The sequence below is a fragment of the Leopardus geoffroyi genome, chromosome A2, assembly GCF_018350155.1.
Source record: "Leopardus geoffroyi isolate Oge1 chromosome A2, O.geoffroyi_Oge1_pat1.0, whole genome shotgun sequence".
Taxonomy (NCBI): Eukaryota; Metazoa; Chordata; class Mammalia; order Carnivora; family Felidae; genus Leopardus; species Leopardus geoffroyi.
Genome location: NC_059331.1, coordinates 53,873,039 through 53,889,903, shown reverse-complemented (window position 1 = coordinate 53,889,903; position 16,865 = coordinate 53,873,039). Strand labels below are relative to the sequence as shown.

Below are 16,865 nucleotides of genomic sequence, written 5' to 3'. Positions count from 1 at the left end.
TTAAGTCAGGCATGAAAAGGGGGATATTACTACCAATCCTACAAAAACTAAAAGAGGTTACAAGGTAATATTATGAGCAATTGTATGCCAACAAATTAGATAACTTAGATGAAATGGACAAACTTTTAGAAAGACACAAACTAGTGACATTAAATCAAGAAGAAATAGAAAATATGAATAGACCTCTAACAAGCAAAGCGATTGAATTAGTAATCAAAAGACTTCCCACAAAGAAAAGCCCAGAACCAATAGCTTCACTGGTGAATTTTACTAAACATCTAAAGATGAATTAACACTGATCTTTTACAAATTCTTGCAAAAACAAACAAACAAAACAAAACAGAAGAAGAAATACTTCCCAACTCATTCTCTGAGGTCAGTACTACCTTAGTACCAAACCAGACAAAGAAAACTATAGATCAATATACTTTGATAATAAAAACATAAAAATCCTCAACAGAATACTAGCAAACCAAATCCAGCAGCATATAAAATGGATTATACACCATGACCATGTGGGACTTATTCCAGGAATGCAAGGTTGGTTCAACATACAAAAATCTATCAATGTAATTCATCATATAAATAGAATAAGAAAAAAATCATATGGTCATTTTAATAGATGCAGAAAAAGCACTTGAAAAAATCCAATACCCTTTCATGACAAAAATACTCCAAAGACTAGGAAAAGAAGGGACCTTCCTCAATGTGATAAGGTCATCTACCAGAAACTCACAGTTAACACTGTACTTAATGGTTAAAGACTGGAAGTTCTCCTTCTAATATCAGAAACAAGATAAGGATGTTCACTCTTGTCACTTCTAGTCAATATTGTACTGGAGTTTCTAGCCACAGCAAGTAGGCAAGAAAAAGAAATAAAAGTTTCTCAGATTGGAAAAGAAGAAGTCAAAGTATTCTTATATGCAGCTGACATGATCTTGTGTATAGGAAATCCTCAGGAATCCACAAAAAAAAAAAACATTAAAGAAATAAATGAGTTCAGTCAGGTTGTAGGACACAAGATCAATACACAAGAGTTCAGTCAGGTTGTAGGACACAAGATCAATACACAAAAATCAATTGTATTTCTATACACGAATAACGAATACTCTGAAGAAGAAATTAAGAAAACAGTTTCAGTTTACACTAGCATTGAAAATAATAATATTTAGGAATAAACTTAACCAAAGAAGTGTGAGATTTGGACATCATCAAAAGAAATTAAAGAAGACCTGAACAAATAAACTGATTTGAAGATTTATAATTGTTAAGATGGTAGTACTCACCAACTGATGGTTGCAATCCCACCAAATTTCCCACTAGCTTTTTTGCATGAATTGAGAAGTTGATCATAACATTTATATTGAAATGCAAGGGACCCAAACAAGCTCTTGAAAAAGAGCTCTCTTTCATAAACATTCTTGAAAAAGAAGAATAAATTTGGAGGACTCACATGTCCCAATTTCAAAACTTACTAGAATGCTGTATCATTCAAGATGGTATGGTACTGGCATACAGATAGACATACAAATCAACGAAATAGATTTGAGAGTCCAGAAATAAACCATCACATTTATGGTCTATTAATTTTTGTGTTTTTTCCCATTTTATTGATGGATAGTTGACAAAACTGTAAAGTATTTAAAATGTACATCATGGTGATTTGATATATGTATGCATTGTGAAAGGATTTCCATCATCTGTTTAATTAACACATCTATCACCTCACATGTTTACCTTTTGTGTGTATGTGAGAACATTTTAGTTTTATTCTGTTAGGAAATGTCAGTTATATAAAACATTGTTACCAACTATAATCACCATGTTTTACATTATGTTCTTAGACCTTGTTCATCTTTTTTTTTTAAGTTTATTTATTTTGAGAAAGAGAGAGAGACAGAGACAGAGACACACAGAGAGAGTGAGTGGCTAAGGGGAAGACAGAGAGGGAGAGAAAGAATCCCAAAGCAGGCTCCATACTGTCAACATGGAGCCCGACCTGGGGCTCGAACTCATGAACTGTGAGATCATGACATGAGCCAAAATCAAGAGTAGGATGCTTAACCATCTAAGCCACCCAGGCACCCACAGACCTTGTTCATCTTATAGCTAAAAGTTTGTACCCTTTTACCAACCTCTGCCTACTTCCCCAATCCATCTTACTCTCTGCAACCACAACCAATTTTTTCTACTCTGTTTCTATGAGTTTGACATCTTTTTTTTTGGATTCCACATACAAGTGATAACATGCAGTATTTGTCTTTTTATGTCTGGCTCATTTCACTTAACATAATGCCTTCTAGGTACATCTATATTGTTACAAATGGCAAGATGTCTTTCTTTCTCATAGTTGAATAATATTCCATTGTACATCCATACACCACAACTTCTGTATCCATTTATCTGTTGATTGACACTTGAGATGTTTCTATATATTTATTTTTGAAAGAGAGGGAGAAAGAGAGAAAGAGAGAGAGACAGAATCGAAAGCAGTCTCCAGTCTCTGAGCTGTCAGCACAGAGCCCAACGTGGGGCTCAAACTCACAAGCCGTGAGGTCATGACCTAAGCTGAAGTTGGATGCTTAACTGACTAAGCCACCCAAGCACCCCCATGCACTTTATTTTTTTATTTTTTATTCATTATTATTTTTTTAATGTTTGTTCATTTTTGAGAGACAGAGAGAGACAGAGCATGAGCAGGGAAGGGGCAGAGAGAGGGAGACACAGAATCTGAAACTGGCTCCAGGCTCTGAGCTGTCAGCACAGGGCCCGACACGGGGCTCGAACTCATGAACTGCGAGATCCTGACCTGAGCCGAAGTCAGACATTCAACCAACTGAGCCACCCAGGCACCCCACTTTATTATTTTTTTAATGTTTATTTATTTTGAGAGAGAGAGAACACATGCACATGTGCATAGGGGAAGGGACAGAGAGATAGGAGAGAGAGAATCCCAAGCAGGCTCCGTGCTGTCAGTGAAGAGCCCTACATGGGGCTCAGTCTCACAGTGAGATCATGACCTGAGTTGCAGTCAAGAGTTGGTCACTTAACTGACTGAGATACCCAGGCGCCCTTGAACTGCACACTTTAAATAGGTTAATTTTATGATGTGTATATTTTATCTCTTTTTTTAGAAAAAGTGAAAAATACTGAAGCTAGGCAAAGGGATCCAACACATAGATAACAGAGTTTCTTAAAGAAAGCCAAAATAAATGAAACAGAAAAAAATAGTCAAAATTATAATTTATGAAAAATTTCCTGAAATTAAAAAATGTGAAACAACATATTCAAAAAACACATCACAAACCTGAGTAAATCGATGCCAAATAACCAACATCAAAACATATTGTAGGGGCACTTGGGTGGCTCAGTCAGTTGAGCAGCTGACTTCGGCTCAGGTCATGATCTCATGGCTCTTGAGTTTGAACCCTGCATCGGGCTCTGTGCTGACAACTCAGGGCCTGAAGTCTGCTTGGGATTCTGTGTCTCCCTCTCTCTCTGCCCCTGCCCCCTTGTGCTCTGTCTCTCTTTGTCTCTCAAAAATGAATAAATGTTAAAAAAAATTTTTTTTAAAGACATATTGTAATAAAAGTATTGATCTTAAAAAGAAAGAAAAATAGGGGTGCCTGGGGGGCTCAGTCGGTTGAGTGTCCGACTTTGGCTCAGGTCATGATCTCACAGTCTGTGGGTTCGAGCCCTGCGTCGGGCTCTGTGCTGACAGCTCAGAGCCTGGAGCCTGCTTCAGATTCTGTGTCTCCTTCTCTCTCTCTGCTTCTCCCCCACTCATGCTCTGTCTCTCTCTGTGTCAAAAATAAATAAACATTAAAAAAATTTTTTTAAGAAAAAAAAAAGAAAGAAAAATCATCTGGCCATATTGACAAAAAAAGCAACAACACAATGACTTATGAGAGAAAGAAGATTAGTTTGTCATCAGGCTTTTGGATGGCAGTGCATTATGCTGGAAGAAAATGGAATGATGCAGTAAATAAAACGTTAGCCAAGGACTCTATATGCAGCAAAACTGATCTTCCAAGTAGAAAGAACAGAGATAAATTGTTATCAACATGCAAAAACTTGGGGAACATTCTTCCTATAAGCCGTAAGTTATCTTTTAGACCATGCACTTCAGACAACCATAATTACCGAAGAGTGACGAAACCAGTAAATAAAAGTTTGTGTCTAGAATCAAGCCTTAGTGAGGATTAAAGGGGATTGCTGTTTACAATGGCAGATGCTCTGACCATGAAGATATAGAACCACCATATATATATCAAGGCATGATGCCTCAGTTCCTTTTCATAAGATAAATAAATAAATAAAAGAGAGCATGTGTGTGAGTGGGGAAGGGGCAAAGGGAGAGAGAGAATCTTAGGCAGACTCCACCTTCAGCACGGAGCCCGACATGGGGCTTGAGCTCATGACTGTGAGCAGAAACCAAGAGTCAGATGCTTAACCCACCAAGCCACCCAGGTGCCTCTAGAAACACCATTTAAACAATGAAGATGAGGAGAGTATATACAAAAACAACACTTAACTCTACTTAGTAATCATAATCAGAAGTGGTATATTACTATTTTCACCCCATGACTGTTGTATGTGTAAAATGGAATTAGCAAATGAGTGATCATGGAACATTCTAATTCGGTAATCCTCTGTATCCTGAACCAAAATTTTCAGTGGGGAAGAAAAGAGATGGGAATGTAATATAGAACAAGGTAAGTAAAAACCCTGTAGTCCTGAATTTGAGTTAGAAATAGCAGTATGGGGGGGCCTGGGTGGCTCAGTAGGTTAAGTGTCCCACTCTTGACTTCAGCTCAGGTCATGATCTCATGGTTCGTGGGTTTGAGCTCCACATCAGGCTCTGCACTCATAGTGCAGAGCCTGCCTGGGATTCTCTTTCTCTGCCCCTCCCTCACTTATGCACTCTCTCTCAAAATAAATAAAAATTTAAAAAAAGTATGTATGAACTCATGAAGTATTTTATCTTTGTGTGTGTGCATGTGAGGATGCACTTTTTTTTTTACCCCACTTTGCCCACTGAAAAGGTAGAGAAACGATCAACCAGTACATCCTTAGTGTGCAGACTATACTCTTGAATTACCATTTCCCACTGAAAGAAAGAAATCAGGGCTTCTTGGAGAAATGGCTATTTCCAGGTCTGGGTTCAGAGAAAGGTCTGAGATGAACCTGCAACATCTTGATGGACTAGATAGCAAGGAAATCATCAGAGACTATTAGGTTCAAGTGAAAAGGACTCAGGAGCCAATTCAAGAGGCCAAATGGGACAATCTGAGCTTCAATAAGAATAAAAACTGCATTGGGTTGAAATCCAGCTAATACGTTTATATCTAGGAGTTCATTAAGTGACACTAGAATAAAACTATATGAAACCAACTGGGCACTTTCTGAGTATGTCAGAGATGTCCTCATTATCTTGAAATGTGAATAAGGAATCAGGCACATATCCAATCTTTCCAGTATACTTGTACCACTGCATAAATAAATAATAGGTGAGGGGAAATGTCTCCTCATACAATTATTCCAGCTAGTGTATGAAAACAACATGATAGAATATCATCATTGTACCACTGCCAATGAATGAATGGAGCTCTAGGCACTGAGATTAATGGGAACTAACATCAAATAAGAGTGAAGACCAGATCTGATGTGCCTTTGGTGAGAGAAAATACCACCACGCACAGTCTTGCCAAGAGGATCGGATCTCACTCTGATCCAGTCTCTGGAAACAGCTGCAAATGTGAAGGATGTACAGAGGGCAGAGCAGTGTGTTGAACTGAACCCTGAGGAAGCAGTCAGCAACATCAGACTGTAGGAGATATTACAGGTCCCATGATTTGGATGCTTCACAGATATATGATAAGAAAAATCAACGGAAGGAAAGGGAACCAAAACTTAAAACACATACCAAAAATGCTTACATGGACAAGACTAAGCCACAATATCTATGGATGCACACCTAGGTGAGGAAACCAAAATGAAATGCAAGGAGTGATTACTATAAAAGTGCGGGTAGGGGTCAGTTTTGGAGGAAGAGAGGAGGATGGACATGGGAGGGGCTTCTGAGATGGCTAGAAAAGTTCCAGTTCTTGACTGGAGTGATACTTACAAGGGGTTCACAGTAAAGTACTTCATTAAACCATACATTTGTTTTGGGTAATCATCTGTATCTATGTTTTATTTTTACCATAAGAACATTTTTTGGGAAACAGAGAAAATAAGGTAAAAAAGGATTTAAGATGCCAGTGTTTTTGTTTTTAAAAAGAGAATGCTGGTGTATTAAAAATGTTTATCAAGGCATGATTCCTCAATTCCTTTTCATAAGATTAAAAATACCTCTTGGTATTGCTGTCATGAAGATGAATATATTCTCAGTTGAAAGTAACTTGGGTCACTCAAACATTCGAACAAGAGCTGTGTGGTTTATCTTAATAATGAACAATCTCAGACCTTGGTCACCCGAACTGGGCATCTAGCCATAGCCTGTCTGCCTTCACTGTAACAAGAGAAGATGGTTGAAATGATTTCTAAGGTGTTTTACAGTTCTGTGAGTCTGATGATCATTTTCATATTATTAACACTTAATATGCATTTTTCTGCATTTCAGCCTACTGTAATTTACTTAAATGTATGCTATGAAACGCTTTTCCGAAGCTACCTTACCCGCCATGATACCTTCTCTGTGGGTCTTCCCTTTGTCATTGCTTTTCTCTGGAACTTTAGGCATTGATAAGGGTTTGGCTAAATAAAGTGTGGTGCAAGGGTGCCTGGCTGCCTCAGTCAATAGAGCACATGACTCTTTACCTCAGGGTTGTGAATTCAAGCCCCACGTGGTGTCTATAGATTACTTAAAAGAAAAAAAAAGGTGTGGTGCAACCAAACTATGGATTCCTCTGCAGTCATCTGAAAGGACTAGGTGGACCTGTATTCCTGATATTGTAGATACATTTCCAAGATGAGAAAAATACACACATTCCAAACGTACACAATGTTGGAATTTTAAAAAATTATGTGGAAATTTTCATTTAACATACCATTAGTTTTCTCAGGGAGCTGGATTTGGTGAGTGGAAAAATATTACGGAGGAACAGAAGACATTACCTTTTTTTTCTTATATTTTTGTGTAGTTTCCCAAAATTATTTTAAAATTGAAGAATCATAAAGTGCTTGTAGTAAAATGTCCAGCTTGAGGAATTTTCACAAAATGTTCACAAACTCTCATACAACCAACCCCTTGATCATGAATCGGAACAGCTCCAGACCCCCCAAAACTCCCTCATGCCTTCTCCCAGTCAGTACCTCCTACCGAGGGTAACCACTATCCTTATTTATAACTGTACTGTTAATTTTTTATGAGCAAGATTACTTCTACAATATAAAACATCAAAAGACAACAGCCTCCAAGGATTTCTTTCATGTATTTATCCAACAACAAAACAACATAACTTCTTCTAGAAACACAAAAATAAATGTGGGTCCTTAACTCCAAGCAGCTCACAGGCTAATGACTAATCAAATATCAGAGCCCATGAGAAGCATGAATCTAGTCCCACCAGCGCAAGGGACCATTCGAAGAAGTGGAGCAAAGTTTCACAGAAAAGTAGGGCTTTAAAGGATGAGTAGGAGCTGACTGACGGCGGCTGCAGAACGTACAAGGCTAGAAAGAACCTTTGTAAGTGAGCACAAACGAAAACTAGCTCTTTAAGATACCAGTTTATGGGGCGGTCTGGTAACGGGTTAATCCTATTTGGTTTGGCTTTCGAAGCTGTCAGTCAGAATGACGTCATTGTTGATCAGGTTACTCGGGAGGCGTACATTTATTTGCCAGCCAGGTAATGAGGAAAAGGAAGTCTCCGGAAACTAACCCTGGTTGCCCAGGAGGGGAAAACCATGCACCCTGCAGAGGCTGCAAAGCCCTTAATTAAATTCAACCACTGTAAGAAATACATCTACAGCTTCAGTGTGCCCCAGTGCTGCCCCCTCTGCCAGCAAGTCATGAGCTCAAGGAAGCTGGAGGAAGCACCTGTTAGCATCTCCAACCCCTTTACCAATGGGCATCAAGAAAAATGTTCGTTCCTCCTCAGACCAACTCAAGGGACGTTTCTTAGGTACGGTGTTTTTTTAAGTGTTACATTGAATTCTGTAAACTTTTCCTTTTGTGTTGTGGTCACTAAAACTTTCTAACATGTACTACTATACAGGGTGAGGCTTGGTAGATAGTCTTGCCAGTTGTTTTGGCATTAAATCCTAAAATGTAGATCTACTCATTTCATAAAGATAGATGGTGTATGTACTTTCCTAGAGGGATAAGTGCAAGAATATATGAAGAACATGTGAAGGTCAAACCTGCTTATACAATCTTAGGAGAGGAAAACTGAAAGCTTGGAACTTTTTTTTACCCATAGATTTTGCACTAAGAGGCTAACTGGGAAAACGAGCCAGCAGCTACTCCAGTCAAAATAATTCCTTTATTGTGAGTTAGCCTGAAATATCTGTGGCAAACAGGTACCATGTACAAAAGCCTGAAAAACGGCCACATACAGACTATTCTACATGGTGGTGAATTAAATTGAAGACCAGACCTGGTGTGCCTCAATTGTGGATGCCACCTGACTTTAAGAAAGATTTCAGAAATCAAAAGAAAGGACCTTACCTCCTTAGTGTCCCTGTGGAGTTTACAAATGGAACTAGAAGTGGCCCAGCACAAGCCAGGTGTTGAGAGCATGGATGCTACAGAACGATGGCACGTGCTTTAGCAAGCGTGTTCGTAAGCATCATTGTGACCTAATGCCGAGACATCCTAGCCTTCTTGAAATCCCCCCTCCCAATGCTCATGTGCCCTCAAGAGCTCTGGTTTGGGGTAAGACCGTTGGAGTTGTCTATTTCCCTGCTTACTAACTTCCTTAATTGATTTCCTTCCTGTCCTTATGTGGATAAAATGAACGGAAGTGTGCAGTTTTGCACCCCTGACTCTTCCCGGAGGTCACAGGATACAGAGAGAACAGTGCAGGCCGTAGTACCACAAAGCCCCCAATTCCTATCCTGTTTTCAGACAGCATCAGAGCGTCTGGAGTCTCTGTTCCTCATCTGCAAAATGAGGGTCCTGCCGACCTTGCAGGGTGGTGAGGGGCAGTGATAAGGCAGAAACATGACCCGGGCACCAGACACAAAGTGGAGCCAACATGCTCTTTTCCATGCTATTCTTTTCATATTCAGTTCAGAATGTAACTGGCAGAAACTTCATTTCCCTTATCTAAATCATGAAGCCCAAAATGTTTCACAAGATCCGATCCCTCATTCATGCTAACTTGGAGAATTACTTGGCTAGATTCTGAAAGCTTTTGAATAAAGTGATTAAAATTCAGAATTCATCCACTATAACATTGATTCATTCAACAAATCCTTACCAAGCATCTCTGTGTGGGAAATGCCAGGGGTGTCACAGTGAATGAGCCAGAGCCCTGCTCTCCAGAACATGATAGGCTTTTGGGTTGGCCCCTAATAAGCATTTATGTACTCTGTGATGTGGTAGCAATACTGATGGGCCTGGCCTTCCTTGGCATCAGCAGAAGGGAGGTGGTGGTGTTGAAACAGGTTATATGCTTTAGCATCCTCCCATTCCCTCACGCCAGGATCTGCAGAACTTCAAGTAGTCCCCTGCCCACCAGACCTTCTAAGGCCAACTTCTAAACTGTTCCTTTCCCTCTCATCCAATTTCCAAACTCTCAAGAATGACTCCCACTATTCACCTTGAGAAAATTTCATCTACTTTGTAAAAGAGAACCTTCAATGACCCTCGGAAATCACAGGTTCTCATCAAACTAGGTTAAGATCTCTCAGGGCTGCCACATATGGTTGTACAGGTTGTACACTGCACAAAGATGCTTTGTCAAGGTGGTTTTAGGTCCTGAAACTCAGGAGGCACTACACCTAGCAAGCCAAACATGCTGGGCAGAGCTGCATCTGCAGGAAAAAAGGGAACTTTTCTTAATTTGTACAAAGGAGTTGTATGAGAGAGAGGTGGCCCTGCCACTGCCCCTATGACATGCTTCTGTAACAGTCTACATTTTTTTCCCCTTCAGAGCACTTATCTGTTAAAAACTCGTTAAACTAAAAAGTCTTAGGGGCGCCTGGGTGGCGCAGTCGGTTAAGCGTCCGACTTCAGCCAGGTCACGATCTCACGGTCCGTGAGTTCGAGCCCCGCGTCAGGCTCTGGGCTGATGGCTCATGATGGCTCAGAGCCTGGAGCCTGTTTCCGATTCTGTGTCTCCCTCTCTCTCTCTGACCCTCCCCCGTTCATGCTCTGTCTCTCTCTGTCCCAAAAATAAATAAACGTTGAAAAAAAAAATTTAAAAGTCTTCTCTGGAAGCAAGCAAACTCCAAGAGGGCAGAGACCTTGTCAGGCTTATTTCCTGTTGTGCTACTAGCCTTTCACTTCAAATGACACGCCCATAGTTCGTTCACACCTGATAAATATCTGTTGCATGACTGAGAAATAACTGAAGGACAGGGGGAGGGAAGGAACACCTAGGATTGAGGCAGGAAACAAAGTGCAGTGACATGCTTATGCAGCAATCTTGGGGTAAGTAAGTGCAGCGCTACAATCAGACTGGTACCTTGTTGCCCAGCTTCATTCTCAGCCTCTGAACCCACAGTCTCAAAACGCTCAAAGTGGTGGCTGCAACAAGATGACCTGGGGGATCACTGTGAAGGTGGGGCAGCCATTTGTGTTTTCAGTCATTTTAAAGCCTCGGACTGCTCACTTTAATGAGGAACCTACGGTCTCATGAAGGAGCTTTATCATTTAACAACAACTTCTGATTTATTTACTAAAAGTTATTTTAATGTTTATTTTTGAGAGAGAGAGAGACAGGAGGGGGGGAGATAGCATGAGCAAGGAAGGGGCAGAGAGAGAGGGAGACACAGAATCTGAAGCAGGCTCCAGGCTCTGAGCTGTAAGCACAGAGCCTGATGTGGGGCTGGAACTCATAAACTGTGAGATCATGAGCCGAAGTTGGACGCTTACCAACTGAGCCAACAATAACCTCTGATTTATTTGACACTTGCAGGCACTCAACTGGTATTTTATTCTTACAACCAGCTTGCTAGGAGGTTTATGATATTCCCATTTTCCAGATGAGGAAACTGAGATCAGAGAGAGAAAGTGACTTGCTAATGTCCCCGTGCTAGTAAATGATGGCCTGGGATTGGAAATGAAGGTTAAATCATACGGAATCATAGATTTAATGAACAGTCTCAGGTAAAGAGTAATTTCAGAAAACAAGGCCATCCAGGAAAAGTGGGTGTGGCTGCAGGCTATAAAGACCAAAAGGCGCTACTTTAGTTTTGAAGGTAGAGGTCCACTGAGATGTACTCAGGATCCTCTCCCCGGTCAGCCTGTAACCTCACCTACAAGGCGGGAAGTATGAGGATCTCTTTCAACAACTGACCTCCAGCTGTGCCCCTCAGCTGGGCAGCTAAGAGTTAAGCTGACTTTATGCTCTAGGAGGAATGGCCTTCCAAGGCCTTCCACTGCCTTTAGTGATGGGGGGCCAAAAAAATCCAGCTGGGGGGGCCAGGGGAGTATTTTCTACCTCAGATGGACTCTTGGCTCAACCAGTTTTGAAGCAGTGCTTCCATTCACATGGCCACTGATGGCAAGTTTTGGCACCGGCCAAGATCACTCTCCTGCTTTTAAATATGGACTCTTCATGCCAGTCATGTGCAAATGAGAAAACACACAAAACTTGTTTCTTTCAGGGAGTATGATGGAAGGTCTGATCTTCACGTGGGAATAACCAACACAAATGGTGAGTGCACTGCCACTGGTTTTTTGTTTTGTTTTGTTTTTTTAAAAACTTTAAATGTCCCCACACTACTAGGTAGGAGAGGGTGGTATTTCTAGAGAAAAAGTGCTCATGACAACATTTAATTAGGGAATTCCTCTTTTCCCTGGGTTTTCATACCATACCATTAGGTGGTCGATGCTTACCCCCCTTAAAAGAGAAATACTTGACTTTACAGTAACTTAGTACTAACGACAATTCTAAATATTTGAAAGCTTGTTAATATTTTCTCAGCCAAGAGTATCACCAAGCCTGTTTTGTTGGTTTTTTGAGAGAGGAACATGATTTCTCCTTGTGTTGGAACCAGAATCTGGACCCAGCACACTGCCACTGGATCCTCACACACCAGGGTCTCTGGTGGCCAGGCACGGGCCTCAGGCATAAACCAAGGGACAGAGGACTTGGGCATGTGGTGGGTTCACTTAAAAAAAAAAAAAAAAAAAAAAAAAGACATGTTTAAACAAAGCAGTTCCTTTGCCCAGACTTAGCTCTGAGGGCACAGCCTGGAGGCCCTGAAGACAGAGCATCCAGTGTACAGGAAGAGGGCCTGGAACCCCAGTCACAGGGGGTCGTGGGGCTAGGGATGGTGAGCAAAGCCAGGCAGGTGAGGCTGTGATCACAGGCCTCATAAGTCAAGTCTGAAGGCACCCTTTCTGCACCTGCTCAAGGCGGGAGAAACTGACCAGCGAACAGAAACCCAGGACTGGATTTTTGAACTCAGATTTACCCACATGAGCAAATTTACCACCCATTTCATCAGTGGAAATTTATTGCTGATTTAAGGAAAGAAGATAGACCCATTCGTAAATAGAAAACTTGAGCAAAAAATATTTGGAGATGAATATCTATTCTAGTCTCCATTTCCTGGGGGCAACTTCACGGTGCTGGAGAACAGGTAGAGCAAGAACTGGGTTTCCCTGAAAGAAATGTTTTGCTGAGGGCCTGGGAGGCAGAGGCTCGTAACCCCCAATCCTGACTCTAGGCAAGGCCCTCTCTAAATCTGTTAGGTGGGTGGCTGCCTCCCCAGCTTGATCCTGCAGGAGATTCTAGGGTCTCTCACGGTCTACTGCTCTTCGACAGTAATCACAAAGTACAACTGGGTTTCTGTTATGTGGCATTCCCCAGGGGCAGTTGTCATTTTCTGATGGCCTCTAAACAGAGGTGCATTTTCCCTTGGGCTTCCGCATGACTCCAGTTTTGGTTGCAGGAGTTGTGTATAATTACACCATGCACGGGGTCCAGCGAGATGAAGCAGGGTGGGAGCAGAGTGTAAGCATCCCTTTACTGCAGCCCGGCATGTATGGACTGATGGATCAGTGGGACAAGTACCTGGAAGACTTCTCCACCTCGGGAGCCTGGCTGCCTCAGAGGTACAGGGCTGCAGGGGCCACCCGCTCATTCACCATGCAGGTGGGACCCCAGCTCAGAGGACTCTTAAGCTGTTTAGTTCATGGTGAGCCTGTACCAAGAGAGTAGTACCTGTAACAAAGTTTAAACAGGGGTTGAATTACTTTGGGTTTTCTGCAGAGGTGAGCCAATGTACATTTACACAATAGAATCACAGCATTTTTAAAAATAAATGTTTATTCATTTTTGAGAGAGAGAGAGAGAGAGAGAGAGAGAGAGATGGAGAACATAAGTGGGGGAGGGGCAGACAGAGAGGGGGACAGAGGATTCGAAGCAGGCTCTGCATTGACAACAGCCAGCCTGATGTAGGGCTTGAACTCACAAACCATGAGATCATGACCTGAGCCGAAGTCGGATGCTCAATCAACTGAGCCACCCAGGAGCCCCAGAATCACAGCATCTTAAGAACCAAAAGGACCACAGCTTAGTACTCCAGTTATTTGACTAGATATTTTTACATACTTAACATTTAATATGCACAGCAAGACCCCTATTATATTCCCTTAAACATTTTTTAAATGTTTAACATGTAAAAATAATGTTTTTGTGATTTGGCAAATTTGAAATTTCTCAATTTATTGCTCCCTCAACACTTTAGATATATAGCATACTTGTGAACCTAAATTGTCTTGAGGCTTCCCTTAAAATAAATTTAGACACTGGGATACCCTAAAACCTGGAAGGAGAACTCCATTTCTAGAATGTCAGCTCCCTAAGTTGGCAGTTTCCATACAATGAGTCAGCACATGTAGACACGCCCACTCCTGTCTTATGTAACTTGCAAGTGGACATGGCCCAAACCGCCAAGCGTCCCTCGAAATTGCACCTCTGGGAGCTCTGTCACCAAGGGGTCAGCACACATAGGGGCCCAGTCCACTGACAGCCCAATTTCAACTCTGCAAGTCCTTCAACAGCTTCATGGCTTGTTCCTGAGCAGCCTTTTTTTTTCTTTAAATTTTTTAATGTTTATTTTTGAGAGAGAGACAGAGTGTGAGTGGGCGGGGGAGGTGGGGAGCAGGGCAGAGAGAGAGGGAGACACAGAATTCGAAGCAGGCTGCAGGCTCCAAGCTGTGAGCTGTCAGCACACACGGGGCTTGAACTCACAAACTGTGAGATCATGACCTGAGCCGAAGGTAGATGCTTAACTGACTGAGCCACACAGGTGCCCCCTGAGCAGCTTTTAAACCTAAGCCTTCCCTTCTCACCATCCTTCTTTTGTAAGGTATGAAGAAGACCATCACAACTGCTACAGTTACACCCTCACGTTCATTAACTGCGTTCTGACCACAGAAGGCAAGGGGCAACTGGACAAGGGTGAGTTCACGGAAAAGTACGTGGTTCCAAGGACAAGGAAGGCTTCCAAGTACATCACACTCTACCGAGGGATAGAGGAGCATGGCTTCTACGTGACCGACTGCCCTGAGGAAGAGACAAACCCTCCTGAGGGGAGCGGTGTGTGCTGAGTGTGCCATATGACAGCAGAGGGGTAGCTCGGAACTTCCTACCATTAGTAGATACTAGAGATTTTTAGGTGGGTTAAACTGTGCTTAATACCAAAGTGTTATGACTTTACGTTTAGCATATTTCCACTTACTGCAGTATAAGAATTTATAAAATTAATAAAGATTGTCCTGTTTTTAAAAAATGTTTTATTTATTTATTGCAAGAGAGAGAGAGAGGGCACGAGCATGTGAGCGTAAGCAAGGGGAAGGGCAGAGAGAGGGAGAGAAAATCCCAAGCAGGCTCTGTGCTGTCAGCATGGAGCCTGACACAGGGCTTGATCTCACAAACTGAGTCAAAATCATGACTTGAGTCAAAATCAAGAGTTGGTTGCTTAACCAACTGATCCACCCAGGTGCACCTATAAGGGTTTTTGTTTTTTTGTTTGTTTTTTAAAAGAGAGCATGAGCTGGTGGGAGGGGACAAAGAGAGGGGGAGGGAGGGATGGAGAGAATCTTAAGCAGGCTCCATGGAGCCTGATATGGGGCCTGATCCCACAACCCTGGGATCATGACCTGAGCCAAAATCAAGAGTCAGATGCTCAATTGACTGGGTTTTAACCCTGGGTTTTAAAAATTGTATTGGATTACAACTAAATTATTCTCATAATGGTTTGATTTTTAAACTGAGATTCCATGATACAGCAGAGTGGCAGCATTTTTATTTACAGAAAAATGAAAACTATTTCTATAATTAAAGCTGAACAAATTCACCTTTCCATGTGAACCCAGAAAGTAGGAATTTGTAGAAAGGTGAGCAAGACACAATTAATGAAGTAACTTCACTGGATTGTTTTTATTTAAAAAGCACACGGTAGCCTTTTGACAGCAATAGTGAAATAAAGAGAAGAAAGAAGGAAAGACGTAAGGAAAGCAAGTAAGCAAGGGTCTTGGAATCTAAGTAAGGAAACAGGTTCCACTTCTCAATTAGCCTTTATGAGCATATATGCAAAGTGGATGGCAATTCCTCAAGTCATTCTGTTTCATTCATTTTGCCTGACCTCACATGAGGAGATCAGGGTATTCAGTTTACCAAGGCAAAGCACATCCCCTGCCTACTTTATTATTTTTTAAACTTTATTTATTTATTTAAGTCATCTCTACACCCAGTGTAGGGCTCGAACTCACGACCCTGAGATCAAGAGTCGCAGGCTCCACTGACTGAGCCAGCCAGGAGCCCCTCCTCTGTCTACTTTAAATGCATAATTCAGGAAGGATACAAGGAAAGGTGGACTTCTTTCTCTAACACCTTCAGGGGAAGGAAGGGGGAACAGGTGGGAGGAGTAATTATGAAGAAATGAGGTGACTTAACAACCACATCAGAATTCATATGCACAAATAATCACTGAACTTTAGCCAAGGAGCGAAATGTTTCAGCATTCCTCTCTGGAAACTGCTTCCAGAGTTCACTTTGTTTTTGACCAAATGTGATATACTGCCACATCTAATCTTATGCCCCAGCTATGGCACCAAATAAATGATGTCTAATTTCCAAAAAACCAAATCCATCTTTAAGGAACCGGTAATTTACCCATAATAAAGATATTCAGAAAACTTGCTACAGATCCGTAAAGCCTGTTACCAAGGAGGCATTTGAGTAATGTTTCAGAACTTGGCAAATTCAGTGGGGGGGGAAATGCATGGCACACCAACATTTGCATTTATAAGTTTGGGTCCTTTTAAGAGAAACAAAACTTCCCACCCAGAACATGATACCACTTTAAACCGAATCATGACTACTGTTCTGGGGTGTTCAAGAAGTTATAAAGACTTGACTGGGTAAAGATGAAAAATCAAGTGTTGAGTTTGGGATATATTCCAATTTGTCCCTATTCTCTTAACACACTATTTTTGGACTCTACTTCTCTGGTCCAGTTCTTTACCCAATTATTGATAATCAGAGCAGCTGTAATTAATGAGTATTCATTAAGGACTCCATACCTGAGTAAATTTCTTAATCTTTCTTCCCTTTTAATCCTTAAGACCACCTTGAGAAGCAGGTACTAACAATATGCCCAATTTGCACATGAAAAGGGAAACTGAGGAAATGACTTGCCCAAAGTCACACGGTGGGAAAACCAGAGATCAAATCTAG

At 41.5% G+C, this 16,865-nt stretch overlaps 1 protein-coding gene across 2 annotated transcripts; it reads left to right on the top strand.

Moving 5' to 3' along the window:
* Positions 1-5,267: 5,267 nt before the first annotated feature.
* Positions 5,268-14,944, top strand: MKRN2OS (MKRN2 opposite strand). 2 transcript variants are annotated; one of them, XM_045493839.1, is made up of 4 exons: positions 5,268-8,126; positions 11,779-11,828; positions 13,072-13,234; positions 14,494-14,944. In XM_045493839.1, the coding sequence occupies exons 1-4, from the start codon at positions 7,909-7,911 to the stop codon at positions 14,732-14,734; spliced, it is 672 nt and encodes a 223-aa protein (XP_045349795.1). In that variant the 5' UTR covers positions 5,268-7,908; the 3' UTR covers positions 14,735-14,944. The 2 variants fall into 2 exon arrangements, with proteins under 2 accessions (XP_045349795.1, XP_045349796.1); XM_045493840.1 differs by lacking the exon at positions 11,779-11,828 and having other exon boundaries at positions 8,069-8,126.
* The last annotated feature ends 1,921 nt before the right edge of the window (positions 14,945-16,865 follow it).